The 16415-nt window shown below is 35.0% G+C and overlaps 1 protein-coding gene across 2 annotated transcripts; it reads right to left on the reverse strand.

Moving 5' to 3' along the window:
• Window positions 1-4505: 4505 nt before the first annotated feature.
• Window positions 4506-12152, reverse strand: socs2 (suppressor of cytokine signaling 2). 2 transcript variants are annotated; one of them, XM_073838066.1, is made up of 3 exons: window positions 11731-12152; window positions 10392-10646; window positions 4506-8127 (listed from the first exon to the last, which is right to left on the reverse strand). In XM_073838066.1, exons 2-3 carry the CDS (start codon window positions 10516-10518, stop codon window positions 7658-7660), a joined length of 597 nt encoding a protein of 198 aa, XP_073694167.1. In that variant the 5' UTR covers window positions 10519-10646; window positions 11731-12152; the 3' UTR covers window positions 4506-7657. The 2 variants fall into 2 exon arrangements, with proteins under 2 accessions (XP_073694167.1, XP_073694168.1); XM_073838067.1 differs by having other exon boundaries at window positions 4506-8124; window positions 11731-12151.
• Between the last annotated feature and the right edge of the window lie 4263 nt (window positions 12153-16415).

A 16415-nucleotide genomic window follows, 5' to 3' on the forward strand; every position in this document is an offset into this window, starting at 1 on the left:
TTTATTTCTACCGGCTGGAAACGAAGCGCAGGAGGAACTATTTTTTGGCACCAACTTTGTTCTCGCGCGTGTGTGTGTGTGTGTGTGTGTGTGTAAATAAATTCGGTTATTTAGCTTATCATTGTGCTGAAATAACGATTAAAAACTAAAACACCCTGAGAAATTGTATTATAAACATAATAAAGCTGCTTTTATGCTTTTTAGACGAACTCCCATACAGAAACCCTTAATATAAAGCTGGATAGTCGAGTAATAGCCTACATTCAGTTCAATAATTCAATAATAAATACTTATTTTATTATTACACCGCATTTATATAAATATTTGAAATATTTTCAAATATTTTACAGACATAGTTTATTCTGGTACAATCACTGTGTCTTTTCTCTCTTTCCTGTATCATTATGTAAAGTAAGTGAAATTGGCAGCACTAAATGTAAACAATGCCACCAAACAGAACGAAACTTGAATATTTTGCTGATTATTTCTGCTGAAATTGCCAGTTATTGTCATGTTTTAGGGCTGTAGTAATCAGTACCAGGAAAACATTTGGAGTAGGCCTAGGCTACTATAGACTGCCAAAAGTTATAACAATTCAAGGACAAGAGTGCAAAAAACAGTCTGAGGAACCAAAGGCATTTGTGGTTGGCCAAACTGAACCAGGATTTCCAGGGCAAGAATCTTTGTGTTTCTTATCATTTCGGGTCAAGTAGGTGAAATATTAGGCTAATACCTTAATTAATTGGTAACTACTCCTCGTACATATCTTTACCACCTATTAACTTTAGTTTGTCAAAATATTGCACCCTTTCCTGCACTAAGTCCTTCTCTATATGATTTAGCAGCTTTCAGCTTTTTTCAATGGTTTAGACAGCATAAATTAGCAGAACAACGTATTCAGTAGTACATTAACCGTGCAATCCATGCTGTTTTTACATCCGAGTATCGCCAATATGGCCACCCCTGGTGAAAAACACAGCTAAAACCAGCCTAGGCTGGTCGTAGCTGGTCAGCAGGCTGACTGTCTGTTGTATATATGTGACCCTGGACCTCAAAATGAGGGTCAATATTTTGAAATTGAGATTTATCAATCATCTGAAAGTCAAAAATAAGCTATAAATAGGCTTTCCATTCATGTATGGTTTGTTAGGGTGGGACAATATTTGACAGAGATAAAACTATTTGAAAATCTGAAATCTGAGGCTGCAAAAAAGGTAAATCACCTTTAAAGTTGTGCAGATGAAATTCTTAGCAATGCATATTACTAATCAAAAATTATGTTTTAATATATTTATGGTAGTAAATTTATTAAATATCTTCATGGAACATGATACTTAATATCCTAATGATTTTTGGCATAAAAGAAAAATCAATAATATTGACCCATACAATTTTTAGTATTTGTAGCTATTGCTACTATACAGTGTTACTACTGATTTTGTTGTCCAAGGTCACATCTATATTTCATGTCCTCATGATGTTCGGTTAAACCACTTGTTTGAAATGCTAAGCTGTCTTTTCCCCATAAAGTGGCTTTAGTCTTTGTAACACTAGTTATGATTTTGTAGAGCAACAGTTGTTCCAGGAAGAGCGGATTATTTAAATTTCATGGCATTTATGAGCTGCAAGAAGTTGGATGTATCTATGTAAATCCCCCTTATTATTATTTGCATGTATAATCCCAAGGGCCCATACGGTCATTGCTTTTGTGCAGCACTCAACCCCGTGTCCTCACGCAAATAATGCCCTATATGTTTTGTTCACTACATTTATGGCTTCTTATACAACCATACATAAGGCCTGCCTTACCATCAAGCACGTTTTACACTAAGCCTTTTAAAATCTGTTAGCAGGGATTTTCCCTTCAGAGAATCCATTATTTTTGAGGATTATGGACTTCAAACTAAATTGGAAGCATCTACAGGGCTGCTTAAGGACACGGATATTTGCATAAAGTTGTACAGCATGTTTTTTTTTTTTTTTTTTTTTTTTTTGTTTATTTAATTAATCAAACCTATTGTTTTGTCATTTAATAATCTGATCTGTTTTATAATTATCGCTCTGAGCTCTAAATGGTGTGTTGTGTTTCTGCATGTGGCGCCGCACCTGCCTCAAATTTGAATGAACAGTTTGATATTATCTGGTCTATGATAATGCCATGATGATACAGAAAGTGTCACATGTGTTTTTGTCAAGCATGCTTTGCAATGCAAACATGCATCAGGCAGTGTTTTAATCAGATGTACAGTTGAGCATGAAGACTTTAAGCTGCTGAATTGTTTTCTGTGCATGGGATATGAGGTGAGAGTTCAATAGCCCTCGCCCCTGAACTGACCTTTCAAATCCTGTTTACTTGACCGCATGAGCTGTTAAGATGTTCACCAAGCCGGTGTCAAGTCCGGTCATGTAAAGATATGTGAGCTCCAGAAGATTCCAGTTCAGGTCCTCCTGCCCTCCTGTCAACATATATGTATAAATCTGAATATTTCTACTTTTAATTAAAAAAAAAAAATCTTAATATTCCCTGTTGTTTGAATCATTTTTTCTGAAATTGCATTAAACTATGTTTAATTTCATGTTTTGTCTTCCATAGTGTTGAAAAAATACCATTGAAGTCAGATGGGATTAGAAACTGTTGGATTACATTCTTCAAAATATCATACAGCTTTAGGGTAAGTAAATGATGACACAATTTAAATTTTTGTGTGAACTATGCATTTAAAAACATATTATTCCCTAGAACACAGCCACTGATTTCTAAAGGCTCAGATATGGTTTTCAGATTCAACAAAATAGGAATAACATGCTTTAGGGGATAATGAAAATAAGTTTGCTGATGTTATGACTTGCTGAAAGCCAATGCTTAAATGTGTTTGTGACTGCAGAAACTGTGACGGTGCACTTGTGGGGTCAATTACATCCAATTTCCATGTAAAATCCAATGAAGTTTAGATTACCTGGAAACCAGCGCTATCTCCACGTTATCTTTGACTAAACAGCTCTTTTGTGCTGTGACAAGGAGAACTCCTGCTTTTAGCAGCTCTTTCTTGGGAACAGTGTCAATATTTAACAGAGAAATAGTCACTTTCTTGCGCTGATCGGGTAGACCGTTGCCTCTCGAGGAAACGTCTGCAAACATACAGCCTTTGTACACACAATTCTCTCTGAAAATCCCTGGAAAATACGGAGTGACTCAGAATGTTTCTCAGAATTTCCATGCTTTGGTGAAAGAAAAAAAAAAACACGAAGGGGGACAAGAAAAGCTGTAGAAATGGAAAACGGACTGGGCAAATTGGGAGTTAAACTTTCCAAATCAGGTGGCAAAGAGAAAACACTTTTAAGAGAAACGTTTAAAAATGTTCACAACAAAAATGCTTATGAAGGGCTAGCATACATGAAATCGTGAATCTTTCTATTAACTGAACAAGCAAACAAATGATTTCCAAACAAACACCAAAGAGTGTATTTAGGATTATCTGTATATTTTTCCGATTTGGGTTTACTAAAGGTTTGAGAGGTTGCCAGGTTGTGGGTGTGTGACCTTGATGATGGGTGTTAGTATCAGTTCTGCACATGATTGGCTCATTTAGGGGCAGAAATAAAAGCAACCCAGGCTCATGAAAATATGTGCCTTTATATACATTTCTGCAACACTGTTATTACATACCGTACTGCATGTTTCACAGCGGTTTCAAAGTGAAATGTCCAGACAGCGGTGCTAAAACTTATTTTCTTATGTTAGTACAGACACGTATTGCTGCGTTTTTATGACACTGCTTGAGGTACATATTGCGGCTCTTTAGAATTCAAATATCCGTAGAGTGTCGCTAAAATTGAATGCTGTATCTTTCTGGAAAATCCCCTACACCAAACCCAACCTTAAACCTAATCGACAGTGTTAACAAATGCAAAAGATTGTTGATGCAGCCATGCCTTTTCAGCTTCCTTATCGTTGGATTTGAGCTGGTTTGTCGGAACCGTACTTTCACGAGGTTCGTAACAGAGATGATAAAATAGTTTTGAAGTCAAAACATAATATTCTACAAGTAATTTTGTGAAAATTAGGCTTTATTAATCAAAGCTCTGTACCTGTAAATCTACTTGTGTGTGAAAAGGAATAAAATTGTCTGAGTTTTACTGGAAACTACACTGTAAAAAGTTTTCACCACTTTCAACTTAAGAACTTAAGTTTAGCAGCTGCCTTAAAATGTTAAGTTAAACCAACTTAAGTCATTTAAACTCACAAGTTAAATCAACTAATTTTGATTGTAATAAGTTCAAATGACTTGTAGTTTTAAGCTGATTTAACTTAAAAACTCAAGGCAGCTGCTGAACTTAGGTTTTTAAGTTGAATCTGGTGAAAACGTTTTACAGTGTACAGTGATTCGTACACATAGGTACGTTTATTCAGCTTTAAAGAAATGTATACAGAGGCATGTATTTTCAATGAGCCAATGTTGCAACCAAGAGTGATCAGACAATAACAAAAAGACACAGAACAAGAATTAAAGCTATGCTTGCTTTTATTTCTCACTTTTTGAGAGACAATCCATTCACCCTGATGCAGCACAATGTTGTAAAATGATAGTAGTGGAATTTTGTAGTGGCAAAAAGACCATATCAGACTTACTACCCTAGATATACCATGTCCTCAAGGAAGACGACGCATAAAAGTGACAATAGTATACTGGATCTGAGAGATATTGGCGGAATTAACTTTTGTGCTGATCTGAGATCAGCTTCCCAAATTAAATTAAGTCATATTAAACAGGGAACTTCTTAATTTAAAAGTAATGGCAAAATCAAGTCACCAATCTGTAATCATTTTCAGCACAGTGCTTTTGAGATAATACTATTCGAATGCTTTAACTGAAAGACTAAGCGTAGAGAGAAAATACAGGAATTTAGCACCCAAGCACAATGTTGAATAGAATACATTGAGCGCCCCATTCTCGAAGGATAAAATTATGTATGTTTCATTAAACCAAAATAGAAAGGAGGTCAGATTAGTGAGGAACTTCACAGGAAAATCCAATTTTTCTTATAATCTCTCCACAAATAGCAATGAGGAGAGAATAAAAAGCTTCTGACCTAGTACGTCCTTTTTTTTGGTCTGTCTCCAAAATTACGATTCAGTATAGAATCAAATATTCTCCAAATACAACCAATCAGCATGCAGGTTTACCACGACGCCCTCCTGAGGTAGGGTTAACACAGGCCAATTCTTGTTGACCATATGCAACAAAAGCTGAAACAAACCATGCTGCTAAATTACCTCTTGGTTCAGAATGTGCAATAAAATACTAAGCCGGTTGTATATTTTATTTGCAAACGTACGCACCCTTAAAGTCTGGGGAATGGCGAGGACCTGTTTAAAGCAAGTTTGAGGTTTTATATATACATTGCCATTCAAAAAGTTAGTATGTTTTTGAAAAAAAGTCTCTTATGCTCAGCAAGGCTGCATTAATTTGATCAAAAATACACCAAAAAAGTAATGTCCAAATGCTCTAAATGTAAATGATTAGGATATTAAGTAAAGATCATGGTCCATGAAGATATTTAGTAAATTTCCTACTGTAAATACATCAAAACTTAATTTTTGATAGTAATATGCATTGAACTTCATTTGGACAACTTTAAGGTGATTTTCTCAATATTTTGATTTTATCTGCACCCCGGTTGTATCTCGACCAAATATTGTCCTATCATAACATTATTTATTCAGCGTTCAAATGATGTATAAATCTCAATTTCAAAACAAGTTGACCCTTACGACTGGTTTTGTGGCCCAGGGTCACATTACATATTAAAATGTAATTCGTTTTTGTGGTAAGGTGAATTTTCAGCAGCCATTAGGCCCTACTCCAGATTTCAGAGTCACGTGATCCTTCAGAAATCATTCACGTTTGATCAATTTAATGTGTTCTTGCTGAATAAAAGTATTAATCAATCTAACTCCAAACTTTTGAATGGTAGTGCATGTTTTATCAGTTTTGCTTCAAATTGACTGTGTATAAAATTTTTCAGTAGGTATTACGTTATCACGTTGACACGTATTGGGATTTACAGTATATCATATCACAAGGTACCTGCCAGTTCCCAGCAGTTCCTTGGGCAACCATGACATCAAATGATCATCTATGACTACAGTACAAAAATATAACATGGATAATGAGCAAATAAAACATAGTCAAAAAGCATACAGTTTCAAAACTCCCATGTCTCAAACACAGGATGCAAAACATCTCAGACACCTGCTGCTACCAATAAAAGGCCAGTTTACCCTAAAAATGATCATGTTACCCTCATGTTGATCCAAACTCATATGGTTTGTTTTCTTCTGTGGAACATAAAAGAAAATACCTCACACGTCAATTAACATCCCAATGAGGTTTGACGTCAGTGGATGTTTGCGCTGCCATAGTTAATCTGGGCTTTGATCAATGATTGGAAAGTAAATAACCTTTAAATTTCAGAAGATTATGAATATGCCAGATGAGCCATATGGATTTATTTCATACCAATAATAAAGGACCTTTAAGAACCTTTAATATCCATATGTCACCAGTGTTCTTTATCCACCTTTTTCTTCACGTAAGAGTGGGTGAGGCCATTCGTACATTTTATGGGTTTGGCTTTTGGTTTCATCCACATCCAGCTATTTTTGTCTGTACAAAACAGCTTGTTTTGCTGCTTGAGATTGCAAATTGGTGTGTCTTACCATATTATTTTAACGTATTATCTTAATTGTGAACAAACTGGTTGGTAGTGCAAACAGGTTTACCATTTACTGCACGTTGTTATTCTTCTCATTATTTCTCTATAGCGGCTAATAAACTGGAAGTCTCACCCATAAACATACTTCTGCGGTGGATAGTGGAAAAAGAACTTTAGATTAAGAAAAAACAGCTCTTTTAAGAACTGTTCACTGTAAGGTTCTTTGGGGAACCCAAAATGGTTCCTATACAGCATCACTGCAAACAAAACTCCTTTATTTTTTAACTTTAACATCCCTTTTGGAGCTTGATTAAACATTAAACATTCTTCAAAATATCTTCTTTTATGTTCTCTACAGAATAAAGAAAATGTGAGTTTGGAATGATATAAGGTTGAACTGTTCATTTTTGGCTGAACTCTTCCTTTGAAAGAGACGCATGGTGACACCGTACGGGCGTCCTGTATATCTGATGTGCGTATTACAGGTAGAAACCCACAGATGTGCTTCTCTCAGATACTGCTCACTCGCTCATTAAAAACTGACTGTAGAATATCTACAGGCCATAAACTTGTTAAGTGCGCAATGAAGGACACTTAACACTGTTATGATATTCTGTGTATTAATAGGATAGTTCAACCAGAAATTAACGTTCTGTCATTATTTGCTCACCCTCATGTCGCTGTGAAACTTCCTTCTGCGTAAAATTTAATATGTTTGATACAGTGAAGTATAAGTATCTTTTGGACCCCATTGACTTTCATTATATGGTTGTAATGACAGATTTTAATTTTTGGGTGAACTGTCCTTTTAAAGTATTCCTTGGGCACAAGATAAGGGATCCCAGGCGAATGATCCTAAACAGGACGTCAGCACCCCTTTATCACTGGGTCTATGATCCATAGAACCTCAGCACTTATGGTCATCATTGTCCATCCGGTTCTATACATTATAAGTGTAGTCTGACAGGTAATCTTTCAACCGATTCGGCAAAGGGAGTTCTTGTACCCGCCGTGTGGTTTTATTGATGGCAATACGACACAGATGCTGCAGAGACGGTGTGGCCGTGTACACGGGAGTCGTGAGCAGTAGCTGCACGGTGCCGTTGGATGGGGCAAGAGTGGTAGTCCTGCCCTTACAAGACGTCCGGGACAGCTGCACATAGTGTTCCACCAGATGGACGACGCTGTCGAACTGCTTGAGTTTGGGTTTGACCAGCACCACGGAGTCTAGTTTGAACTTGCCGTCCTTGTATTCGATGCGCAGGTTGGTTGGTCCAGCAGATGTCATGGCGGAGATGGTGAAGAGGTAGTCCCTCTGAGAGCTGTCCCGGACCAGAAACGTGCCCTCCGATGTGTCCTGCAGGATCTCCTTGGCTTCATTGGCTGTCAGGCTGCCCCAATACCAGCCTGCTTCCAAGAAAAGAAGAACAGAGATGGTCATACGTCTCCTCTTCCACAGTATCTGTTTCAGTCGTTTACTTGTGTAACATGAGACCCATAACGTGTCCCTCTAAAGACACGCTCACCAAAACCGACACAGCTACAGTCATATCCTGGCTACTCTGCTCGAACGCCTGTTGTTTTGTCAGGCGTTTTCAGAGATTTTGGCTTTCAGAAGAGGACGCAACGTTACAGAGCAAATTCACATCTGATAATGCAGCAAAGACCAAGCACTTCTGAAACAAGCTGTTAAATGAACATTAATTGAAAACATTATGTCAGCTGTGGCTTAGCAAGACTAAACAAGATGGCAGAAATGTCAATAAAAACGTCATATTTTTCCTGAAATACTGAATTAATCCATCTGACTTATCTAGAGAGTATCTGACATTTTTTGAGCCAGATGCTTGACAGATGTTCCCCTAAAGCTACTCACATTGTTTTTCTCAGCAACAAACAAACCTAAAAATGGATCTCACTGCAGCATCATGAATGCATGTTGCATTTCTCTTGTATACAGTGCAGTGCTAGACTAAATTTGCTCACGCACTTGAAACCAGAAAGGGATGTGACAGAGACGCTAACTATTGCAGACAAATGTTCCAGGAAACATAACAAAAGCCTCATAGACATGATAATGTCACTCTTTTGTTGGACAAAAAAGCAAACAGAAAATGTATACAGTAAAGGCTTTGTCAGGAAACTCGCATAGTTCCTACTTACATAATTCATATCATATGTGACCCTGGACCACAAAACCAGTCTTAAGTCGCTGGGGTATATTTGTAGCAATAGCCAAAAATACATTGCATGGGTCAAAAATTTAGATTTTTCTTTTATGCCAAAAATCATTAGGAAATTAAGTAAAGATCATGTTTCATGAAGATTTTTTGTAAAATTCCTACTATAAATATATCAAAATGTAATTTTTGATTTGTAAAATGCATTGTTAAGAACCTAATTTGGACAATTTTAAAGGTGATTTTCTCAGTATTTAGATTTTTTTGCACCCTCAGATTCCTGATTTTCAAATAGGTGTATCTCGGCCAAATAGTGTCCTATCCTAACAAACCATGCATCAATAGACGGCTTATTTATTGAGCTTTCATATGATGTATATATCTCATTTTTGTAAAATTTAACCTTATGACTGGTTTTGTGGTCCAGGGTCACATATGTCACAGAAAGTGACAAAAATTCCCCTGGGAATTTAGTATGTAAGGGCAAAATATGCAAATGCAACAACTATGTATTTGTAACATCTGATATGTTTCTTAATATTCCTTTGTAGTTAATCTAATTATTTTGATTAATGAATGTATTACACTCTTAAGAATAAAGGTTCTTTAAAGAAGAACCTTGAACATCCATGGAACCTTTCAAATTTATAGTCAAAAAGGGGCTTTAGACAAAAATGTCTCTGGGAATTCAGTATGTGAGGGCAAAATATGCAAATGCAAAAACTATGTATTTATAACATCTGATATATTTCTTAATATTCCTTTGTAGTTAATGAAGGAATTATTTACACTTCATACATAATCTAATTATTTAGATTAATTAATGTATTACACTCTTAAAAACAAAGTTTAAAGAAGAGCCTTGAACATCCATGTAACTTTTCAAATTTATAGTCCAAAAGGGGCTTTAGATTTTTCTTCAAAATGGTTCACTCACAAACTGTTCACTGAAAGGTTCTCTGAGGAACCAAAAATGGTTCTCCACTGCAAAACACCCTTTTGGAACCTTTAGTTTTAAGAGTGTACATTCAAATACTGACATAAAACAATAAAACAAACTATTTATGTGGATAATAATATAAAAATAAATTTGCCTCTTAAAGTTGCTTCTTAATGTCTATAGTTTCAATATTATCTTCTGCTGAAACAACAGCACACCAGATGCAAATTATATCACACAAATCAACAAATACATTAACAGCAGTCCTGAAACAACATTGTCAACCATTTGACGTTCATAAAATGAAATCATAGCTGCTTTGAATATATCAACAAACAGACCTGCTGACAGTTTAATTTATGAGACTGAAGTACGACCTTTAAATAGTTATTGAAATGTTATAGTGATGTTTAATCGACTGTTCAGATCAAATTTTACGCATTATTAGGCCTATTTTATATGAATTACAGGATGTTGCATACAACATTAATTCAGTGAGCGTTACAGAATCAAACGAAGAGAATGTGTAAGTAAAACGAGCAGTAAACGTTTACCAGTGTTTTTAAGGTCTCTCATGGCAGTGGCAATGCGACTCTGCTCGGACTCCGCGACTTGGGTGTCTGTTTGCGATCTCCTTTCATTCTCGATGCTTTCAGTGGAGTCGGATGAGTGACAGGTCATTGGAGAGCGGCGTTCTGCATCCAGTCAATGTCTATAATTATCCTTCAAAGACGACTGACTCTTACAATCAACCAAAACATGTGAGAAATCTTCCACAGCGTCCGTGGATTTTGTCCGCCTGCGCCGTTCTGGGGAAAAAAAAAAACAAAAAAAAAACAGACAAACATGTTTTAGATGACGGAATGCATTGGAATACGTATGGAATTAGATCATATGTTTTGTTTCGACATCTGCAAACGCTTTTTGTGATAGATATTACATTTCCATATTTCTCTGTTGCAAATTAAAGATGTTTGAAAGCTTTAAAAACTGGGTCGGCTATATTAATATTAAACACAAAGAGTGCTGGTGCTACAATCTTCCAGATTACCTGAGTGCAACACTAATAGAAAACATGGACATGCATGCGTTTATCCATTTGTGGTCTTCAAAAATGATTATGTCATCTTAAGACTTCATTTTAAACATTTAATTAAATAAGGACGTATAGGGAACGTTTAAAAACGTTTAAAGCCAAAGTTTTAGTCACTCTCTCACACAATTGTGGTAAGCGTAGCAACACTGTCCTGTTTTGTTCAATATTTGTGTCTCTAGCAGAATGGAAAATGTTACAACCCTTCCCGTCTCCTCAGACGTTTAACACGTAAATGAAAAGCTTGTGTGAGCGTTATCAGACTAAACATGATACTAGTTTAGTCCTTCATTATCATTAGAAATGAAATAATTCTTACCTTAAAATTCCAAATCCCAAATATTTTTACAGAATTAGAGCTTCTGCTGTCACCTCAGGAGGGTGGTGCTCACATACTGTATAATAGTTCATTTCTAATTGGTTATTTGATATCACTCATAAAGTAATAAATGAAAGTGGGCATTTCGTTTTAATCTCCATTGAATAATCCAAAGGTCAGCTGCTGTTCATTTTATTTCTTTCTTGTTTGCAAATATATAAAAGAACGAAATGACACTCTTCGTGAGCTTCATAAACATTACAAACGTCGCTCTTCTGTGTGAACTGCAGAATACGCAGAATAACTGCCTTTACTAGGAAACAGCATTGACAGCTCCTGGTAAATGATAGTGTGACAAATAAGATAAACGACTGTACGCGTAAATAAATGCGCGAATCATCATTTGATGTGGCTGCTATAATAAATTAAACGTGAACTTGAGCCTGAACGGCGACAGTCGGAGAAAGCGCACATCACTTACCTTTTGTCTAAGTGAAAGCAATAAGCAATCAAGTCCAGCGCGTTTCACGTTACAGGCGTTCAATGGCACCATGATTGAGACCCATCATTTATTAATGGGAAACACTGATCGGCTCGCTGTCAGACGACCAGCACGCCCTGATGCTCAGCAGATCGGGACGCGTTTTTCCTTGTATTCGCATTGATTTGTTCGGGAGCGACACTCCACAAAAGGCGACACTGTCTGGCTCGCTCTTGTCTGCGAGCGCACCGCACGCGTCGTGCGTCCAAACGCGTTACAACGCGCGCCAAGCGAGCAGGACACATATAATTACTCTCTCCAGCAGTTTAGTGATATTCCAACGAATCTTTTTTCTCTCTCTCCCTGTGTGTGTGTGTGTATGTATGTGCGCTCGTCGTTAACGACTTAATCCTCATTTAAAAAGACTGGTATACAAAAGACTAATTTCCAGGAACTTTCCAGGAATCGTATCACGTGGTCAGATGTGCGAGCGCTCTCTTAAGGTCGTGCCAACTGGCTGTTTTGTTGTTGTTTGTTTATTTTGTTAGTTTTATTGAGATCTGCCAGACGCATATTTATATCACGATTTACTCTGCATGTAATTATAGTTTCATTTTATTTAGTTTTTATATTATGTTTATATTTATATTATATTATATTTTTCTTACAGGCCTATAGCTACAAAAGGCCTAATATCACAACCAGCAATGAAATGCAAGGGGCTGATTGAAATAATATCCTGTCATACAGTATGTTAAATACACATAGCACATGCGAAATGATCACCCTGTTTTAGTCTATTGTTTAGTATTCGTTCTGTTACATTTCTGTGATAATATGTTTATTACTTTGTAAAACATCTGCATCAGCATGTTTGTATAGAATCTGTTATAGAATCTGTATTGTTTTTAAAAACATTTACAGTTGTTGCTTTTCAAGATCTCTGTGTTACAGATCTATGTCTCGGTTATATTCATCTGAGACACAGTCACAGCATGACAAGTGCCACCTTAAAATCAAGAATTATTGCCAAGAAATGACAAAACAAAATATAAGAAGCTGTATAATTTGGGGTTGTAAACCACAAAAAACACAATAAACTATCTGTGTATCCACAACACAGATGACAGACAGACAGACAGACAGACAGACAGACAGACAGACAGATAGACAGATAGATAGATAGATAGATAGATAGATAGATAGATAGATAGATAGATAGATAGATAGATAGATAGATAGATAGACTATACTGGTCAAAAGTTTTTGAACAGTAAGATTTTGTTTTTTAAAGAAGTCTCTTCTGCTCACAAAGCCTGTATTTATTTGATCCAAAGTACAGCAAAAACAGTACAATTTGTAAATATTTTTGCTATTTAAAATAACTGTTTTCTATTTGAATATATTTTAAAATGTCATTTTTTCCTGTGATTTCTAAGCTGAATTTTTAGCATCGTTACTCCAGTCACATGATCCTACAGAAATCATTCTAATATTCCGATTTGCTGCTTGAAAAACATTTATTATTATTGTTATTTTCAGGTTTCTTTGATGCATAGAACATTAAGAAGAACAGCATTGATTTGAAATATAAATCTTTTGTAACATTATAAATGTCTTTATCATCACCTTTGATCAATTTAAAGCATCCTTGCCAAATAAAATTGATTCAATCTCTATAAATTCTTTCCAAGAAAATAAAATGAATGATAATAAAATAAAATAAAAATAAAAAAATTATACTGACTGCAAGCTTTTGAATATAGTCTATAATGTTACAAAAGCTTTTTATTTAAAATAAATGTTTTCTATTCATCAAAGAAACCTGAAAAAATTTACTCAACTGTTCTATTGATAATGATAATAATAATATATAATTTTTCAATGTCTCTTGAACAGTAAATCAGCATATTAGAATGATTTCTGAAGGATCATGTGACACTGAAGACGAGTACTGATGCTGAAAATGTAGCTTTGACCACAGCAATAAATTACATTTTAAAATAATGCAAACAGAAAACAGTTATTTTAAATAGTAAAAATATTTCATAATATTACAGCTTTTGCTGTATTTTGGATCAAATAAATGCAGGCTGAGTGAGCACTAAAATCTTAGTGTAGATAGATAAATAGATAATAGATAAATAGATCCATAATAGGCCTATTAATTTCTATACTATGGAAGTCAATGGCTATCATCAACTGCTTGGTCCTTTTAACACAGCGCTCAGAGCTGACTGTAAGTCTGATGCCTCAGATGACCTAGCTGACGCTACTGCTCTTACGGAGACAATTGGCTTGCTTGTTTTATGGACAGGGACATGTTACATGTGTTTATAAACCAATTAGTTGCTACTTTAAATCAAATAAAATTGTGGTCGAGCATCCTCTTCTTTAGATAAAATTAGCAGGACCTGGGAGGAAGAGCTTGGCAGATCAGCCTCAGATGGCACGTGGGACTGTGTCCTCAAGCAGGTTCAATCATCATCAATGTGTGCTTGGCACTGATTTCGATTTAAAGGAGTACATAACACTTATATGTCAGAAGTCAAATGAGCCATAATTTACCTATGTGTAATAGCTGTTCATAGTCTATATTTAAGTCTCTTTCAGAAGTTCTCCAGCACAGGTTCCTCTTGTAGCATTATGTAGTGTTTCCCCAGGAAACTCAGGGTTATCAGCATCAATGGGTAAAGTCCTTGCTTTTTCTTCATTGTTAGAATGCAGAGCAATACTACTAAAGTGTAAGAAGGTAGTTCCACCATCCAGTGGATCAGAGATTTAATGTCTTGGCTCCAGTATTGAACAGTAAACATACTCATTAAGAGTATATTATATATCCCTGTTAAGCCCTAAATAGATTTAAAAGTTTGTTTATTTATATGGAAGTCTGTATGTATATACATGTACATGGGCCATTCTACAGAATTGATCCAAACTGCTGTCCCACAACCAAAAAAAAAAAAAACACATTTAAAAAATATTTAAGTATTCAAATCTTAGATGTTTACTAAGATCCTTGTATTATCTATTGAAACCCACCATAATATTTAAAATATTAGTAAGCTAAATATATATAAAATCATTTATTGGGTACTTTCAGTTGGGAGGTGGAAACTCATGAAAACAATATTAAAATGACTTTTTTCCATAGATTTTTTTTTTCCATTGTTGTTTTTAAAAGTATCGTTTTGATTCTTTTAAAAAGTGAAGTTCAAAAAAATATATTCATTTTATATTTTCTTTGTAAATTATGAAACTTTATGTAAAGAAATGGGTCACTTCTGAAACAGTGTATGTTTTAAGTCCATTGGCTGAGACTGATTTTAACTACACCACTACATTTATGATCAGGAAATGTTCATGTGTGCCTCTCTCTCAGGCCTCATCATTTTGACGTAAATGTGTTCAAAAGTCTGAAAAATCTGTGTGTAACTTTAAGGAATGTCAATACCGAACACCTTGTTTCTTCAATTTAAGGTCACTTTTTTGGAAGTTATTCCATAACATTTATTTTTATGTGTGTACAACTGTTCAGAACTGTGTTAGCTAACCATGTGCTGATTAGCATCTTTGAGCTAGGTTCAAAAGTATCTAAAATTGTCACTACCGGAACAATTTGTGGATTTTCGGCAGTGACATCTTTGTTTTTTTGGGTGTTAACCCATAGAATTGTCACTACCGATACAGTAAGAACAAAACCGGTCATCATTGTTTCGTTTGTAACAAAATAAAAACACATAATGCTCATATTTGAGGGAAATAAAAAAAAGATTTTAGTACGGTTATGCAATTTTTTTGTATTTTAGTATGTTTTAGTTGTATTTAAGTGTAAATAAAAAAAGAGTTCTGTAATGTGATGTGGTCGCTACCAAAACATTACAGTCACTACCAAAAATGTGCAGTCACTGCCAAAACATAGGATGTTTTTGCCAAAAATAAAGTATATTGAATTATTTACTAAGATGTTATGAAAGTTTTTGGTTCAGTGTATATTCAAACGAATGAATCCTTAACTTTGATATCAGTATCAACTTTTTGCCTTTTACAAAGACAAATTGGAATTAAAATACAACAAATCATAAATGAAACTTGAGATATTATTAGAAATGTAATTGTTATTGATTTACCGCTGAGAAAAAATAATTAAATAGCACAAAATATATATTTACAATGTAGATGTAGGCAACATCTTTAATAGGTCAATAAAACCCTTCTAATTAAATTATTATTTCTGTGTCTCGGTAGTGACAAATGTGAGGAAAGGACAAATATTCCAAACTTCCTGAAAATACAATATGAGAATTAACTGCACAATTAGAAAGATGTACCTTGGATATTTTACAATTTACATACATGCACATTTTTTTGGATAAAAGCCGTTTCCAACTCTTTGGACCAATTCAGAATGGCCCATATAAGTAAGTGTATGTGTGTATACAATTCATTTTTTTTCAATTATCTTATGAAAATGAATGGTCAACACTGAAGTAATCATGACGAATATTGTCTCAGGGTTGAGGAATTGTGTAAAATTTATATGTATTAAAAAAATAAATAAACATTTGAGAACAAAATTACTGCTGACATAATAAATCAATAATCCTATTATTTTAAACTGTAATTGTCCCTTTTTTTTTATCTTTTAGGTTATACATCTCTGATGGTTAAATTAAATTATTAAC

The sequence above is a fragment of the Garra rufa genome, chromosome 4 (genome assembly GCF_049309525.1).
Source record: "Garra rufa chromosome 4, GarRuf1.0, whole genome shotgun sequence".
Taxonomy (NCBI): Eukaryota; Metazoa; Chordata; class Actinopteri; order Cypriniformes; family Cyprinidae; genus Garra; species Garra rufa.

Excerpts from the sequence above, each read along its gene's own strand:
- socs2 (XM_073838066.1), bottom strand. The coding sequence starts at position 10,518 with ATGACCTGTCACTCATCCGACTCCACTGAAAGCATCGAGAATGAAAGG. Across the intron at positions 8,128-10,391 it reads GAGAGACCTTAAAAACACTG|CAGGCTGGTATTGGGGCAGC; the intron begins GTAAACGTTTAC and ends TTTTCTTGGAAG.